Genomic DNA, 16,029 nt, shown 5'->3' with positions numbered 1-16,029 from the left:
GCCGCTATGAAGTAGGATGCTTTTGCGGGTGAGAAAGAGACATGCTAACATCAAAATAATGCTTGCATTTTCAATATTATGTTTGTTAAAGTCTGTATTGTTCAGCTAGGACAGGAAAGTCACGTTTAGGGTCGGAAAAATTCCCTACATTCAATCCAAATGAAAATGTCCCATGCTTACATTCATGCTAACATTCAGCGCATCATAATTTTGTGATGCGCATCACAAGGTGCGAAGAATGCGATTATTAAGAAAGCCTAATATGCATTGTATTATGGTATTTGATTACCTTAATCAATTTTTGAAGAATTAAAACAGATGTCTATAATGTACGACATCTGATAATTTAAAGTACTTAACCTCACTTTTATTTCATTAAGTAATACTTTAAACCTCTTGCAAATGAAAACAACGACTTAACACTTATTCCTTTAGGCAGTACTTAATATTTCTCGCATATAACAAACAAGGCATTAGCCTGATTTCTAACTACTGAGTTATGACACATTTCAATGTACAGCCTTCAGATGTTTTAACAATAATGCTTGAACCCCGTCCGGCCGGTTGGTCCGTGCCTTATTTTGTTTTCAAGCAGCAAGTCACCGAGGCTAGGTGTGTGCCTTCTGCCACACACGCGTGCCCTTTCTGAGCTGCTCCTGAACGCCGGCATAAGGAGCAGATCTGGCGGCCTGTCGAAGTTCGCGTGGCATTGCTAAAATCTGAAGACTGTACATGTGTTCTACTTTATTGGCATTCTTAAAAATAATTTGGGATTGTATTAAATTATCTCCCTATTCTTTTAAATGATCGGAATCACAACCGATCATAGAGGTTGCGACGATTGGTTAATAGCACGTTTATTGAAAAACCAAAAAAGTATGTGTTGAAAAACCTCCTTTGCCCACAAGGCCAGGAAGTTGCCCGAAAAACGTAAAGAAAAAACATTTGTTTATTGATGTATTTTGGTCGTTCATAATATAGATAGCACGATATGCACTGGCAATATATGCAATCTTGTGACATATATTTCGCGGGTGTATTTATCTTTATATCTTCCAGTAATTTACGCAATCGATTCCAAAATGTAACGGTAAAAGGGCATGTTTATTTACACTGCAGAGTTTGTTTGTGTTCGCCGCATTTTCAGGGCACGAGAAATATTGAATTTCATTATTGACCCAACAGATCATTACATTCTTCAAAACGATCTCGACACCATAAGCTCCTGGTGCACCCATTGGCAGATGAATATTAACCCCGGAAAATGCAAACCAATGTCCGTTACCACAGACTCGACCAAATCATCTCGCGAATATTCATTACTGGCACAACAATTAGAAAGTGTTCCATTATACAAATACTTGGGTGTCCATATTTCTGAAACATTAACGTGGAATGAACATATCGACAACATAATCACCAGCTCAACGAGATCTATAGCTTTTTGAGGCAGAATCTCTATCTGGCCCCTGCTGCGACAAAATTACTCGCCTATAAAACAATAATTCGACGCAAACTTGAATACGCAAGCGTTCTGTCAAATCCACATCAAAATTATCAAATATCAAACCAATATTCAATTTAAAAAAAACCTACCCGGTTCATCCTAAACGGTTATTCCCCATAAAGTAGTGTCTCCCCTAAAATCAAGACTTGGTCTTGCTTTCTTAGCCACACGACACAAACTTAACCGCATGTGTTTCTTCCATCAAGTTTACCATAGTAATTGACAGTTCAGAAACATTTATTATCAAAAAGCCCATTATATTTCTTCTCGAAACGACAACAGATGTAAACTCCTTCACTGGCGCTCCCATAATAACTCATTCATGTTTTCTCCCTTAATATTGCGTATTACAGAATGGACTAACTTGCCAGCTCATTTTGTAACCAACTTAGATATTACAGCGTTTCAAGAAATGTGAGGGCTTTTGTTCAATGAGTAGGGAATGTTTCTTTGTGTATAAATATCTTGTTTTCTTTTGTAGTTAGACGAAATGTGGCTGTGTTGGTGTCCTTACGTTCTTTTTTATATTGTATTCCCATTTAATGCCACCCCCCCCCCCCCCTGGTGTAATGCGTCCTCAAAAGACGCCCTTGAGGTAAATAAATGAAATGCAATGAAATATAAAGAAAAAGACAATCGCAACATTCTAGAAGCATGTATAATCTATTGATTTTACTATTTATTTATTTGGTTCTTATTTTCAACAATCTTTCAACGAAGCTCCGAGTAGATATAATAAAATACATAATATTTCGGGACAATGAAAGCCTTTTTTCATATTTTCCAATTTTTAAAACATCCTATAATATTTCTTGCTATTCGGCGGATGAGTTCCGCACCCCTTTATTCTTACTGTGAAGCTGCAAGTTTCAGCTTACGGGCGCAGCAACTAAACGAATCGCAGCGCACATGTTTGCGACACACCGAAACTATCGACGAGCTGCGTGAGCGACATCAAACTGCACGGCATTGACGAACCCAACATCTCGTGGATACGGGTGGCAGAAGGCGAAATTATTTTTAAGCTAAATTAATTAGGGCTGAGTGGAGCGGCAGATTGTAAAGTAAAAGAGACGGTGATGTTACGAAGTTTTCGAATGTATCAATATTTCTGAAAGGCTTGAGGACTCCGCGCACATATGCGGAATGTTACTTTTACCGATATTTTTAATGACCATGCTTTCTGTTCAAATTTAAATTAAAGACAACATTTTGTTGATTAGTTCGCCGTCACAGGAAACTGTCGAACTTGCCAGATGCCGTACGAGACCGAGCCCGTCAATGCGCTATATACCGGCACACCACCGTTCAATAGACAGCACGTCAATTCGCTTTTAGGCAAGATGCATAAAAACCCTGTTCCGCAAGGCTAACTGATGTTTCGACTTTCAAGTTAAGTTTCTTTATTTGTTGGGCTAATCATTCTAGAAAGGGCTGCGGTTCGACAGTATCCTGATCTCAACAACATGATTCTTGTTGTTGTATGGGCACGCTACCAATCTACAGATGAATTCGTTTTCAGGCGAGATGCACGAACAAACTCTTCCGGAACGCTAATTCCTCTCGGTGTTCTAATCAAACTGTTTTTACCTGATTAAACACTATTCAACTGAAAATAGGCAGCGGTCCTACTGTGTCTTTTATTTCGGTATCAAATAATATTGCTTTATTTTCGGTAATGGTGAACGAAATGAATTCGATCCTAAATGGTTTTTGGTTTGGGTTACGGTTTTAGCCTCTGTACTTGACTGCCGCGTAGCAGAGAGAGCGAGAAACAAGTTTACCGAGAGTTTATAAACATGGTGTTGATGTCACCGCCGAGTCATTTTAATATGACAACGCCTATAGAAGTCCTCCCAGCGAAAGCATAATAAGTCGGGGAGCAGATAAATTTTAGGAATGACGCTGTGTTATGCGTATTTTCATTCGCTTGAAGCAGGATGTGGATCGCCCTATTTTAACGCACCGGAACATTAGAATTAGCTATTGTTGCGTAAGTGCCAATTGTGATGATTTAAACCAAGTGTTTCCTGGAAAACATCGGACTTATTCACCACTAAAGACATGGATAGAAGTGACCGTAATGTCCCACATTGAAACTTTACAGTATACTTAAGGGCAGAATTTGTATATTTCTTATCGAGCTTCCAAAACAGTGCTCTTGAAAGAAATCACCCACAACTCGCATAAAAGAAATGCATCTTAGAGTTCAATTATATTATTAATTTATTATTTCTTAGAAGTGCTTTGCAAGTCCGTAGGCGAGAGGCGCTTGGTGGGCTAGGCGAAAGGAGTGGCAGCGTGCACCACTGGGGTGGCGTGCACTGCGCGCACGGCAACTGGAGCAGCGTGAACGGCGTGCACGGCCACTGGAGCAGCCTTAACAACGACCGGGTGTGGACCCTCGACGGCGGTGGAGAAGAATGGAGCGTCGGCTGGGGCCGAGGTCTTGGTTCCTGGCTCGTTGGTCTCCACGGTGGGATGGAAGCCGGTGGCGTCAGCCACGTACTTCACCACACGACTGACTCCGAGGGCATCGACATAGCTGTAGGAGCCGACCTTGTTGTTGAACTCGTCTCCGGTCTCCTGACGGGTCATGCGTGTGCCGAACTCGTCGACGTTGTCGAAGCCGAAACTGTATGGCTGGGGAAGGTGCTGCAATAAAAAGGAAATAATATACACTTGCATCAGCAGAGTTACGCAGAAAACAAAAGCCTGTTTATCTATACCAGACGATAGATTTTCCCTGCCTTTGACTTTATCTAAATGCGTAAATGTTTCGCTGAAGCAAGGGTTCGCAGTTCAAACTCGTCGGCTGTTTTTCCCTCTCCATCTCCAGTGGAACAAAACAATAAAGTTAAAGATGAATTGGAAGTAACTAAGGTCATAAAGATCTGGGATGGTTCAAGAATTGTTTTGTTATGTAACCGTTCGTGACAGTTTAAAATGAATATGCATACATTCGGAAAAATATTAATACGGTACTTCCGGTGTTACAATATAAAAGACGGTGTTGACACCTGATTACCTAGGCATGATATAGAGTGTTGTGAGGTATTTCTTAAAATCTTAGGTCGTTCTAGATTGCCACAATTTCTCACTTTACGGACCTGCTCCACAACAACTCCGCAGGCCACGTAGGCGAAGAGGCAGCACACAAGGACCTGGAAGCAAACATAACGTTGTTATTCCAGTTAAAGCGAAGACAAATCGGTTTCTGAGAATCTTAACATCCAAGTCCCCTACCTTGGTGAACATGATGATTACTTTTCCTCTTGCTTGAGAGTGGAAACGATGGAGCAGTACAGGACAGTAAAGCCTTATATACCCGGTACAAAAATAACTTAACTATAGACACGCCCTGTAAAGCCATCCAGTCAATAGCGTAAGTGAATCGACGAAGAAAAAATAAGCAGACTGCTGCGTTGATTACATTACAGCGTGTTGAACTCGGAAAGACGGTAGAGAAAAGGAATGCGGTTAGAGAGGACTAATTTTTAATTTTTCTTTGTAGCTGTTCGTGTCAACGTACGATTTGAAATGCCGTTATGAAGTAGGATGCTTTTGCGCGTGAGAAAAAGACATGCTACAATCAAAAGAAAGCTTGCATTTTCAATATTATGTTTGTCAGTCTATATTGTTCAGCTAGGACAGTAAAACCACGTTTAAAGTCGGAAAAATTCCCTACATTCAATCCAAATGAAAATGTCCCATGCTTACATTCATGCTAACATTCAGCGCATCACAATATTAGCTTCTGCAAAGATATTGATACATAGAATATAGTCCGGATTTTATTTAGTGTTTTGTTCATTTCTTAAAAGGTGCGAAGAATACAATTACTAAGAAAGCGTAATATGCATTGTATTATGGTATTCGATTACCTTAATCAAGTTTTGAAGAATTAAAACAGAAGTCAATGGTTTACGACATCTGGTAATTTAAAATACTTAACGTAGCGACGTTTAGGGTCGGAAAAATTACCTACATTCAATACAAACAAAGAATTTTCAAGGTTGCAATCATGCTAACATTCAGCGCATCACAATTTCAGCTTCTGCGAAGATATTCGTATATAAATATAGTCCGGCTTTTAATTAGTTTTTTTATCCATTTCTTAAAAGGTGCAAATAATGCGATTACTAAGAAAGCGTAACATGCATTGCATTATGGTATTTGGTTACCTTAATCAAATTTTGAAGAATTAAAAATGAAGTCGATGGTGTACGATATCTGCTTAATAATATCAAATACTTAACCTCATTTTTATTTCATTAAGTAATACCTTATACCTCTTATAAATGAAAACAATTACTTAACACTTATTCCTTCAGACAGTACTTAATATTTCTCGGATATAACAAACAAGGCATTAGCCTGATTTCTAACTAGTGAGTTGTGACACATTTTAATGTACAGCCTTCAGATGTTTTAACAATATTGCTTGAACTCCGGCCGGCCGGTTGGTCAGCGCCTTATCTTGGCGTCAAGCGTTAACAAACTGGTATCTGAACAAGCTAATTCTATGAAATATTTAGCCCAACAAGTTAAGGACTTGAAGTACAAGGGCGTAGACTTGGAAAATAGAAGTCGCCGACAAAATCTTGTTTTCTATGGTGTAGAGGACAACCACTCAGAAACGTGGGATCAATCCGAAAAAATAATCGAGCGCATTTGTAAAACCAGCCTGGGTATCGAATTGACATCGGTACAAAGAGCGCATCGAATTGGTCGTTACAGTCACGAGAAAAAAAGGCCGATTATTTCAAATTTTGCGTCTTACAAAGAAAAGCAGGACATTATGTCGAACGCCAAAAAGTTTAAGGGTACAACCTACAGCGCAGACCAGGACTACTCACCCGAAACTCGAGACATCCGCAGGCTACTATGGGTATTTGCAAAAATTAAAAAAGGCAGATAGAGAAAATCAGGTAAAATTAAACTTTGACAAACTAATTGTTAAAGGTAAGGTGTTTACTTCGGACAAAGGAAAAGGGGAATTTGTTCCTGTCCCGAAACATTGACGCCCCACAAAAAAAAAAAAGGAAACAGTTCGTCGGTATTTAGTTGCTATTCATGTAAATTGCAGAAGTGTAGTAAATAAAGTCGATGAACTTGCAGGATTAATCGCGTCCGTCAAGGCTGATATTGTGTTTGGGACTGAATCTTGGCTGAATCCCTCTATCAGCGATAGTGAAGTATTTCCGAAGGAATTTATTGCTTATCGGAAGGATAGGCCCCGCCCCGGTGAAGGGTCTTTTTGCTAATTCATTCTTGACTAACGTCATCTGTACTCGATCTTGGTCCCGACACCGTCGAGTCAATCTGGTGCACAGTCACTTTAACTGGACATTCTTCATGTGTTGTTGGGGCGTTTTACCGACCACCAAACTGGGATTTCGGCACCTTGCAGCTACTGTACGATATTGTCTCCGAGACCTCTGGCCAAACTATTTTGCGAGCGGAAAATTTTAACTTGCCAGGCCTAGACTGGCAAGACGGCACTTGTGCGAACAAAAACAATTACGACTGTAATTGTTTTTCACCTGTGAGCACTGTCCCAATAATGCAGCCAGTGGAACTAAGCGTGAGTGGTATCGAAGTGCTACTAAAGAGTATCGACGAAACTAAGGTTAATGGCCCAGATGGCATATCTCCTCGTGTGCTTAAGCGCTGTGTTCATCCGATTTCACTCTATCTTTATTTAATTTATGCGAAGTCGCTATCTGTGGGTCTCTTGCCAAACGACTGGAAGACCGCTCACATAGTCCCCATTCACAAAGGTGGTTCTAGGAAAGATGTCGAAAACTACAGGCCTATTTCATTAACCTCCATCTCATGCAAGGTCATAGAACATATTTTATACACTTAAATATTAAATCATATGACAAAAACAATCTATTCTCTAAACAACAGCACGGTTTCCGTAAAGGCTTATCTTGCACCGCGCAACTTGTCGAATTTTATCATGACTTGTCGTCTAATGTTGATGAGGGAGGCCAAACAGATTGTATATTCCTAGATTTTCGCAAGGCTTTCGATACTGTTTCGCATTCACTTCTGCTAAATAAACTTAAGATGTTAAATATAGACTTAAAGGGGCGGTGCAATGATTTTAACACAGAACGAATGTGCAGCTTGTATTTTTTATATTGTTTACTTCGGCATAAGTAAGAGCAAAAGTGCCACCATATCCCAAAATACCTCTATTTCGCTGCGTAATCGTAAAATAAAAACGCTTTTTTCCCCAACCTGCGTGCACATGGTGGACGCAAATGGAACCTGTGGTGTGACGTCATTCGGAGTGGTTTTTGTAAGTAATAGTGTTAGGCAATCGTAAGCTTGATTTAAGGTTAAGTTAAAAAAAAACTTGTTGTTTAGGCATGCAGAAACACTTCAAAAGCCTAATATTGCCGCTAAAAGGGTATGAATTATTTGTGGCGCCATCTACCGCAAGTCAATAAAACCTGATGTCGCCGTCATCCGTTGACGCCCGAGGCGCCTACGGCGGCTACACGATCAACCCGGACGTTTTGTCTTTCCCTCGCTCGACGGAGTGCGTTGGTCGTGGTCCGTGGTATCGTGGTATCGTGGTATCGTTATTCTTCCTGGTGTCTCGACTTCGACTTCGACTGCCCGCCGTGTCCCAAGCATCTTGCGCTCGACGTCGCTCAGGCCGTCCGCCCATGCTGCCATGTTGGTCGGGAATCGGCGGGAGAGCGGGAGAGCGGCGAGCCTGGCGAGCCGGCGAGCGCCGGGGAAACGGAAGCCAGAAGAGCCCAACCGGAAACCAACGCCCCTCCGAATGACGTCACAGGCGAAGCTGGTGTCGCTTCAATATTGAGTTGAGGAGTGCCAGAGATACCAATTTTTTTATTTTTTTAAATGAAAACTAGGGCAAGCAGGAAAGAATAGTTTTCGTTCCTTCGTTTCTTATGTGTGGCCGGGATCAATTCCCGCAATTAATTAGCCAAAGCCCGCAAATTGTTGTACCGCCCCTTTAACAGTATTAAGATGGATTGAAAATTATTTGCTAGAGCATTGTCAGTGTGTGTTAGTGAATGGTAAAAGTTCGACATACGTTAATGTTACATCGGGAGTCCCACAGGGCTCTGTCTTAGGGCCGCTTTTGTTCCTAATATATATCAATGATATTTCCTTTTGTATTTCATCTTGTGTTCGGTTGTTTGTCGATGATTGCGTGTTTTACAGAAAATTTAGTAACAAAGATGATGCCACCCAGTTACAAATAGATTTAGAATGCATTACTACGTGGTGCTCTACTTGGAAAATGACTTTAAATCCCAAAAAGTGTGTGCATTTATATTTTACTAAAAAGAAGAAAATTGAAACCCAATATTATATAAATAACAATATAGTAATAATAATATTAATAATAATAATAATCTTTATTTGCTCAGGAGAGCCGCGACACCACATAAAGGCAACAGCCCGTACCAAGGAGGCCCGCGGTGCCGCGTCTAGTGAAGGGGATTATGTGATTATGTAATATACAAGATGAAAGTGCTGATGATTAGTAAACAAGGACTCCAAGTATGAATACTTTGGTGTCACGTTATCAACTGACTGTTCGTGAAATTCACATGTGGATGACGTGATTGTAAAGGCTGGCAGGGCGCTGAACTTTATTCAACGAAGCCTGAAATGTTTACACCCTAACTTAAAGGTAACCGCGTATTTAACATGTGTTAGGCCAATTTTGGAATATGCCTGTGCCGTCTGGGACACGGAAAAAAAAACATTCATAGACAAACTTGAAAAAATACAAAATAGAGCTGCTAGGTTTGATCTGGGACGGTACGGGCGGAGAGACAGCTGTACTCAAATGAAGACTGAACTGAATTGGGAACCTCTCTCAGCCCGCCGTAAAAAAAATTGTGTTTAAAGTTTCTGTTTTTGATATTTAAAAATAAAACTGGAATTAACAGTGCAACTTACTTAAAAGAACCATATTATATTTCTGAACGGAACGATCACGCTTTAAAAATTAGAGAGTTCCGCGCCAGGACGAGGATGTGCGCCAACTCTTTTTTTGTTAAAACGATACGAGAGTGGAATGGGCTGTCGGAGCTGCAAGTGTGCAGTGAAAGTGGAGATGTGTTTTTTTCAGCATTGTAACCCCCCTGCTGTAACGCCCTCGGGCACTGCGGGGTAATCTCTGAATAAAGAATGAATAAAGAAAAGCAAGTCATCGAGCTAGGTGTGTGCCTTCTGCCACACACGTGTACCCTTGCTGAGCTAGTCCTTAACGCCGGCATAATGAGCAGATCTGGCGGCCTGTCGAAGTTCGCGTGGCATTGCTAAAATCTGAAGGCTGTACATGTGTTCTACTTTATTGGCATTCTTAAAAATTATTTGGAATTATATTAAATTATCTCCCCATTATTTTAAATGATCGGAATCACAACCGATCATAGAGGTTGCAACGATTGGTTAATAGCACGTTCATTAAAGAACCAAAAAAGTATGTGTTGAAAAACCTCCTTTGCCGCAAGGCCAGGAAGTTGCCCATAAAACCTAAAGGAAAAACGTTTGTTTATTGATGTATTTTGGTCGTTTATAAGATAGATCGCACGATATACACTGGCGATATATGCAGTCTTGTGACATACATTTCGCGGGTGTATTTGTCTTTATATCTTCCACTAATTTACGCAATCGATTCCAAAATGTAACGGTAAAAGGGCATGTTTATTTACACTGCACATATTGTTTGTGTTCGCCGGATTTTCAGGGCACGAGAATTATTGAATTTTATTATTGACCCAACAGATGATTACATTCATCAAAACGATCTCGACACCATAAGCTCCTGGTGCACTCATTGGCAGATGAATATTAACCCCGGAAAATGCAAACAAATGTCCGTTACCACCAACTCGACCAAATCATCTCGCGAATATTCATTACTGGCACAACAATTAGAAAGTGTTCCATTATACAAATACTTGGGTGTCCATATTTCTGAAACATTAGCGTGGAATGAACGTATCGACAACATAATCACCAGCTCAACGAGATTTATAGCTTTTTGAGGCAGAATCTCTATATGGCCCCTGCAGCGACAAAATTACTCGCCTATAAAACAATAATTCGACGCAAACTTGAATACGCAAGCGTTGTGTCAAATCCACATCAAAATTATCTAATATCAAACCGATAATCAATTTAAAAAAAAACCACACGGTTCATCCTAAACGGTTATTCTCCATAAAGTAGTGTCTCCCCTAAATTAAAAACTTGGTCTTGCTTTCTTAGCCACACGACACAAACGTAACAGCATGTGTTTCCTCCATCACGTTTACAACATTTATTGTCAAAAAAACCATTATATTTCTCCTCGAAACGACAACACATGTAAACTCCTTCAATGGCGCTCCCATAATAACTCATTCATGTTTTCTCCCTTAATATTGCGTATTACAGAATGGAATAACTTGCCAGATCATTTTGTAACCAACTTAGATATTACACCGTTTCAAGAAATGTGAGGGCTTTTGTTCAATGAGTAGGGAATGTCTCTTTGTGTGTATATATTGTAAGGAAGAAGGAGTGGCACGGACAGACAGGCAGGGGTTTGACCAAGCGCGCGCTCGGCACGGGCGCTTCTGGAATGCTGTACCGCCATTCATACTGGTCGCATTTTCCTCCTATCTTCTATTAAATCTCTTTTATCAACGTCTCAACACTTGGTGGAGGTGCGCTAGCGATCCCCAACCTGATCATCTGGTAATTCCAACCTGGAGCTGCGCAGCGGACGGTCGACTGTCACAACCATGAACGACGATAACGGGAATGTAAGAGACCAGCGCCCCACCAACACTTAAACGGTCAAAACTCGCCAACGTGACCCCCAGGATTTCACCGGTTCAGCCGACGCTGACGTTCTGGACTGGCTCAAAAATTACGACCGGGTGAGCCAACACAACCGTTGGGACGACACCATCAAACTCGCCAACGTCGTATTTTTCCTCAAAGGGACTGCACTCCAATGGTACGACAATCACGAGGAAGAAATTAATTCATGGGATGCGTTCAAAACCGCCTTTGCAGACGTCTTCGGTACACCTGAACGCAGAAGACAACAAGCGCGGGACAAACTCTCCAGGAGGTACCAAGCCCCCTCCGAAACATCGACGTCCTACATCGAGGACGTCCTTCGCCTCTGCGGACGTGTCAACGCAGCTATGCCGGAGGACGAAAAAATCAAGCACCTCTTCAAAGGATTATCCCAAGAGCTGTTTTCCATCGTCGCACCCAGGTCACCTCAGACCGTGCAGCAGCTCATTGCAGAATGCAAGCATTATGAAGACCTTCAAAGTGGTCGGATCTCCAACACCGGATTTGAACGGCTCCCTGAAGTTTCAACTACAACTGCCGACACTGACCTCCCCAATCTCATCAGACGAATAATTCGAGACGAACTGCGCGACTTCTTGGGATCCCTGCGCCTCTCAGCCAGTTCTTCAATCTCGCAACCCGAGGCACCTAAGATTGAACAGGTAATCAAAGACGAACTTCGTGCTGCCCTTCGTCCTATTTCTTCGTCGTCTCCCACGTGCATGGCACCATCGACTTCCTCACCACCCATCTGCTCTTTACAGCACTCAGCACCACACATTTGCGCTCTGCAAACTTCTCACAACGTCTCAATTCCATCCACACGCTACCTATCACCCCGGCGGACAGAGGAATGGCGCACTCAAGATCAACGTCCGATATGCTTCTACTATCACGCCCCAGGTCATATCATCCGCTACTGCTGACGCCGCATGAATGCTGAAGCCTACAGTCGCACCCCACAGAATCAAACTCGACATTCTGACGACCACGACACGCGCCGAAATTTCGACAACCACGGCAGTTCCAATGACCGCCGCAATTATGACGACCATCGCAACACATGTCCCTTTCCAGCTGCTGAATTCCGACGTGGTCGATCACCCTCCCCCTATCCTCGACGAAACCGCTCCGTCTCGCCGTTCACTGACGCTACTACCGGACTTCCGTCGTCAAACTAAGCAGCGCAGCCTGTCTTAACAATGGAGGTCAGGCTGCACTACCGTCTCCGGTCCTAAATCCTCCTTACCTTGGCCCTACAACTATTACCGTCTACATTGGAGAAGAAAAGCTTTTAGCATTAGTTGACACAGGTGCTGCAAAATCCTGCATTTCTGATCAGCTTCGCCGCCGTTTACACAAAGTGCTCACCCCTCCACCCGCTGGACATTTTCTACGGATGGGAAACAGTGAACTTGTGCAACCTCTTGGCTACTGCACTATCCCTATTAAACGGCACGGAGCGTCCGCCTCGGCTACGGGAGGTGGTCGGTTCGAAGCCCACCGTCGGACACCCACCGGCTAAATGGGTACAAACGTCCCCCAACCCCGGCGCTCGGGTTTCCATCAGGGGATGACGTTTGGGAGAGGTTCCGCAAACCCCGCTAAGCCTATCTGCGAACACTTAACCGCAACCGGTCAGGTTGCGGCGGTATGCCGCCTTCGGGTGGCGTTGTTGCACTCGTGCAGACTCTCGTCCTTGGGAAACCAGGTCCAAGTGTTGAGACGTTGATAAAAGAGATTTAATAGAAGATAGGAGGAAAATGCGACCAGTATGAATGGCGGTACAGCATTCCAGAAGCGCCCGTGCCGAGCGCGCGCTTGGTCAAACCCCTGCCTGTCTGTCCGTGCCACTTCTTCTTCCTTACAATATATATCTTGTTTTCTTTCGTAGTTAGACGAAATGTGGCTGTGTTGGTGTCCTTACGTTCTTTTAGAGCGCAGCTCTTAGGGGCCCGCTCCCGGCTTGGGCGGCGTCGCCGTCGCCGTCGCCGTCGCCGTAACCAAGGTCATCCCAAGGTCACGTGACCCCTCCAGGTCACGTGACCCCTCCCAAGGTCATCTCAAGGTCACGTGACCCCTCGAGGTCACGTGACCCCTCCCAAGGTCATCTCAAGGTCACGTGACCCCAAGACCCCACGTGACCCTTTGAAGGTCACGTGACCCCCAAGTCACGTGACCCCCGAGGTCACTTGGTCTCCTCCCCAAGGTCACGTGACCCCCAAGGTCACGTGACCCCTCCCAAGGTCATCTCAAGGTCACGTGACCCCAAGGTGACCCCCACGTGACCCCCAGGTCACGTGACCCCTCTGAGGCCACGTGACCCCCCCGAGGTCACGTGACCCCCCTCCCCGAAGTCACGTGACACCCCCCCCCCAAGGTCACGTGACCGCCCCCCCGGAGCATATTAAAGAATGAGGGGAGGAGGAGGGGTCTACCCTCCCTTCAGTACCCTTCACTCCTCCTCCTCAAGAGCTGCGCTCCAATTCGGCGTTACAGGGATTTGTAAACGGCTTTCACTTTTTTTATATTGTATTCACATTTAATGCCACCCCCCTCTTGTCATGCGTCCTTAAAAGACGCCCTTGAGGTAAATAAATGAAATGAAATATAAAGACAAAGACAATCGCAACATTCTAGAACCATGTATAATATATTAATTATAGTATATATTTATTTAGTTATTGAATTCAACAAGCGGTCAACGAAGCACCAAGTCGATATAATAAAATACATAATATTTCGGGACAATGAAAGCCTTTTTTATATTTTCCAATTTTTAAAACATCCTATAATATTTCTTGTTATTTGGCGGATTAAGTCCGCACCCCTTTACTCCTACTGTGGAGCTCCAAGTTTCATCTTACGGGCGCAGCAACTAAACGAATCGCAGCGCACATGTTTGCGACACACCGAAACTATCGACGAGCTGCGTGAACCACTTCCAACTGCACGGCTTTGACGAACCCAACATCTCATGGATACGGGTGGCAGAAGGCGAAATTATTTTTAAGCTATATTAATTAGGGCTGAGTGGAGCGGCAGAGTGTAAAGTAAAAGAGACGGTGATGTTACGAAGTTTTCGAATGTATCAATATTTCTGAAAAGCTTGAGGACTCCGCTCACATCTGCGGAATGTTACTTTTACCGATCTTTTTAATGACCATGCATTCTGTTCAAATTTAAATTAAAGACAACATTTTGTTAGCTCTTTCGCCGTCACAGGAAACTGTCGAACTTGCCAGATGCCGTACGAGACGGACCCGTCATTTCGCTATATACCGGCACACCATCGTTCAATAGACAGCACGTCAATTCGCTTTTAGGCAAGATGCATGAAAAACCCTGTTCCGCAACGCTAACCGATGTTTCGACTTTCAAGTTAAGTTTCTTTATTTGCTGGGCTAATCATTCTAGAAGGGGCTGCGGTACGACAGTATCCTGATCTGAACAACATGATCCTTGTTGTTGTATGGGCACGCTACCAATCTATAGATGAATTCGTTTTCAGGCGAGATGCACGAATAAAGTCTCCCGGAACGCTACTTCCTTTTGGCTTTCTAATCAAACTGTGTTTACCTGATTAAACACTATTCAACTGAAAATGGGCAGCGGTCCTACTGTTTCTTTTATTTCGGTATCAAACGATAGTGCTTTCTTTTCGGTAATAGTGAACGAAATGAATTCGATCCTAAAGGGTTTTTGGTTTGGGCTACGGTTTTAGCCTCTGTACTTGACTGCCGCGTAGCAGAGAGAACGAGAAACAAGTTTACCGACAATTTATGAACCTGGTGACTGTCACCGCCGAGTCATTTTAATATGACAACGCCTATAGAAGTCCTCTCAACGAAAGCACAATAAGTCGGGGAGCAGATAAATTAGTTGAATGACGCCATGTTATGCGTACTTTCATTCGCTTGAAGCAGGATGTCGATCGCCCTATTTTAACGCACCGGAATTTTAATATTAGCTATTGTTGCGTAAGCGCCAACTGTGCTAATTTAAACCAAGTGTTTCCTGGAAAACATCGGACTTATTCACCACTAAAGACATTGATAGAAGTGACCATAATGTCCCACATGGAAATTTTACAGTATACTTAAGGGCAGAATTTTTATATTCCTTATCGAGCTTCCAAAACAGTGCTCTTCAAAGAAATCACCCACAACTCGCATAAAAGAAATACATCTTAGAGTTCAATTATATTAATAATTTATTATTTCCTAGAAGTGCTTCGCAAGACCGTAGGCGAGAGGAGCATGGTGGGCGTAGGCGAAGGGAGCAGCGTGCACCACCGGGGCGGCGTGCACTGCGCGCACGGCAACTGGAGCAGCGTGCACAGCGTGAACGGCGGCCACTGGTGCAGCCTTCACAACGACCGGGTGGGGACCCTCGACGGCGGTGGAGAAGAATGGAGCGTCGGCTGGAGCTGAGGTCTTGGTTCCTGGCTCGTTGGTCTCCACGGTGGGGTGGAAGCCGGTGGCGTCAGCCACGTACTTCACCACACGACTGACTCCGAGGGCATCGACATAGCTGTATGAGCCGACCTTGTTGTTGAACTCGTCTCCGGTCTCCTGACGGGTCATGCGTGTGCCGAACTCGTCGACGTTGTCGAAGCCGAAACTGTATGGCTGGGGAAGGTGCTACAATAAAAAAAAATA

At 43.3% G+C, this 16,029-nt stretch overlaps 1 protein-coding gene and 1 pseudogene across 1 annotated transcript in view; one reads left to right on the top strand and one right to left on the bottom strand.

Moving 5' to 3' along the window:
- The first annotated feature begins 16 nt into the window (after positions 1-16).
- LOC120840975 lies at positions 17-12,294 on the top strand (annotated as a pseudogene).
- Positions 12,295-15,591: 3,297 nt separating this feature from the next.
- LOC120840976 overlaps positions 15,592-16,029 on the bottom strand; it is a 31,122-nt gene continuing 30,684 nt past the window's right edge. The window contains exon 4 of the mRNA XM_042294226.1: positions 15,592-16,011. Within this exon, the coding sequence (XP_042150160.1) occupies positions 15,592-16,011 (420 nt within the window). The remainder of the gene's footprint in view (positions 16,012-16,029) is intronic.

Source organism: Ixodes scapularis, unplaced genomic scaffold (assembly GCF_016920785.2).
Source record: "Ixodes scapularis isolate PalLabHiFi unplaced genomic scaffold, ASM1692078v2 PGA_scaffold5__190_contigs__length_132052651, whole genome shotgun sequence".
NCBI lineage: Eukaryota > Metazoa > Arthropoda > Arachnida > Ixodida > Ixodidae > Ixodes > Ixodes scapularis.
The sequence above is the reverse complement of the archived record's forward strand: the minus strand, read 5'-3'. Positions and strand labels throughout refer to the sequence as shown.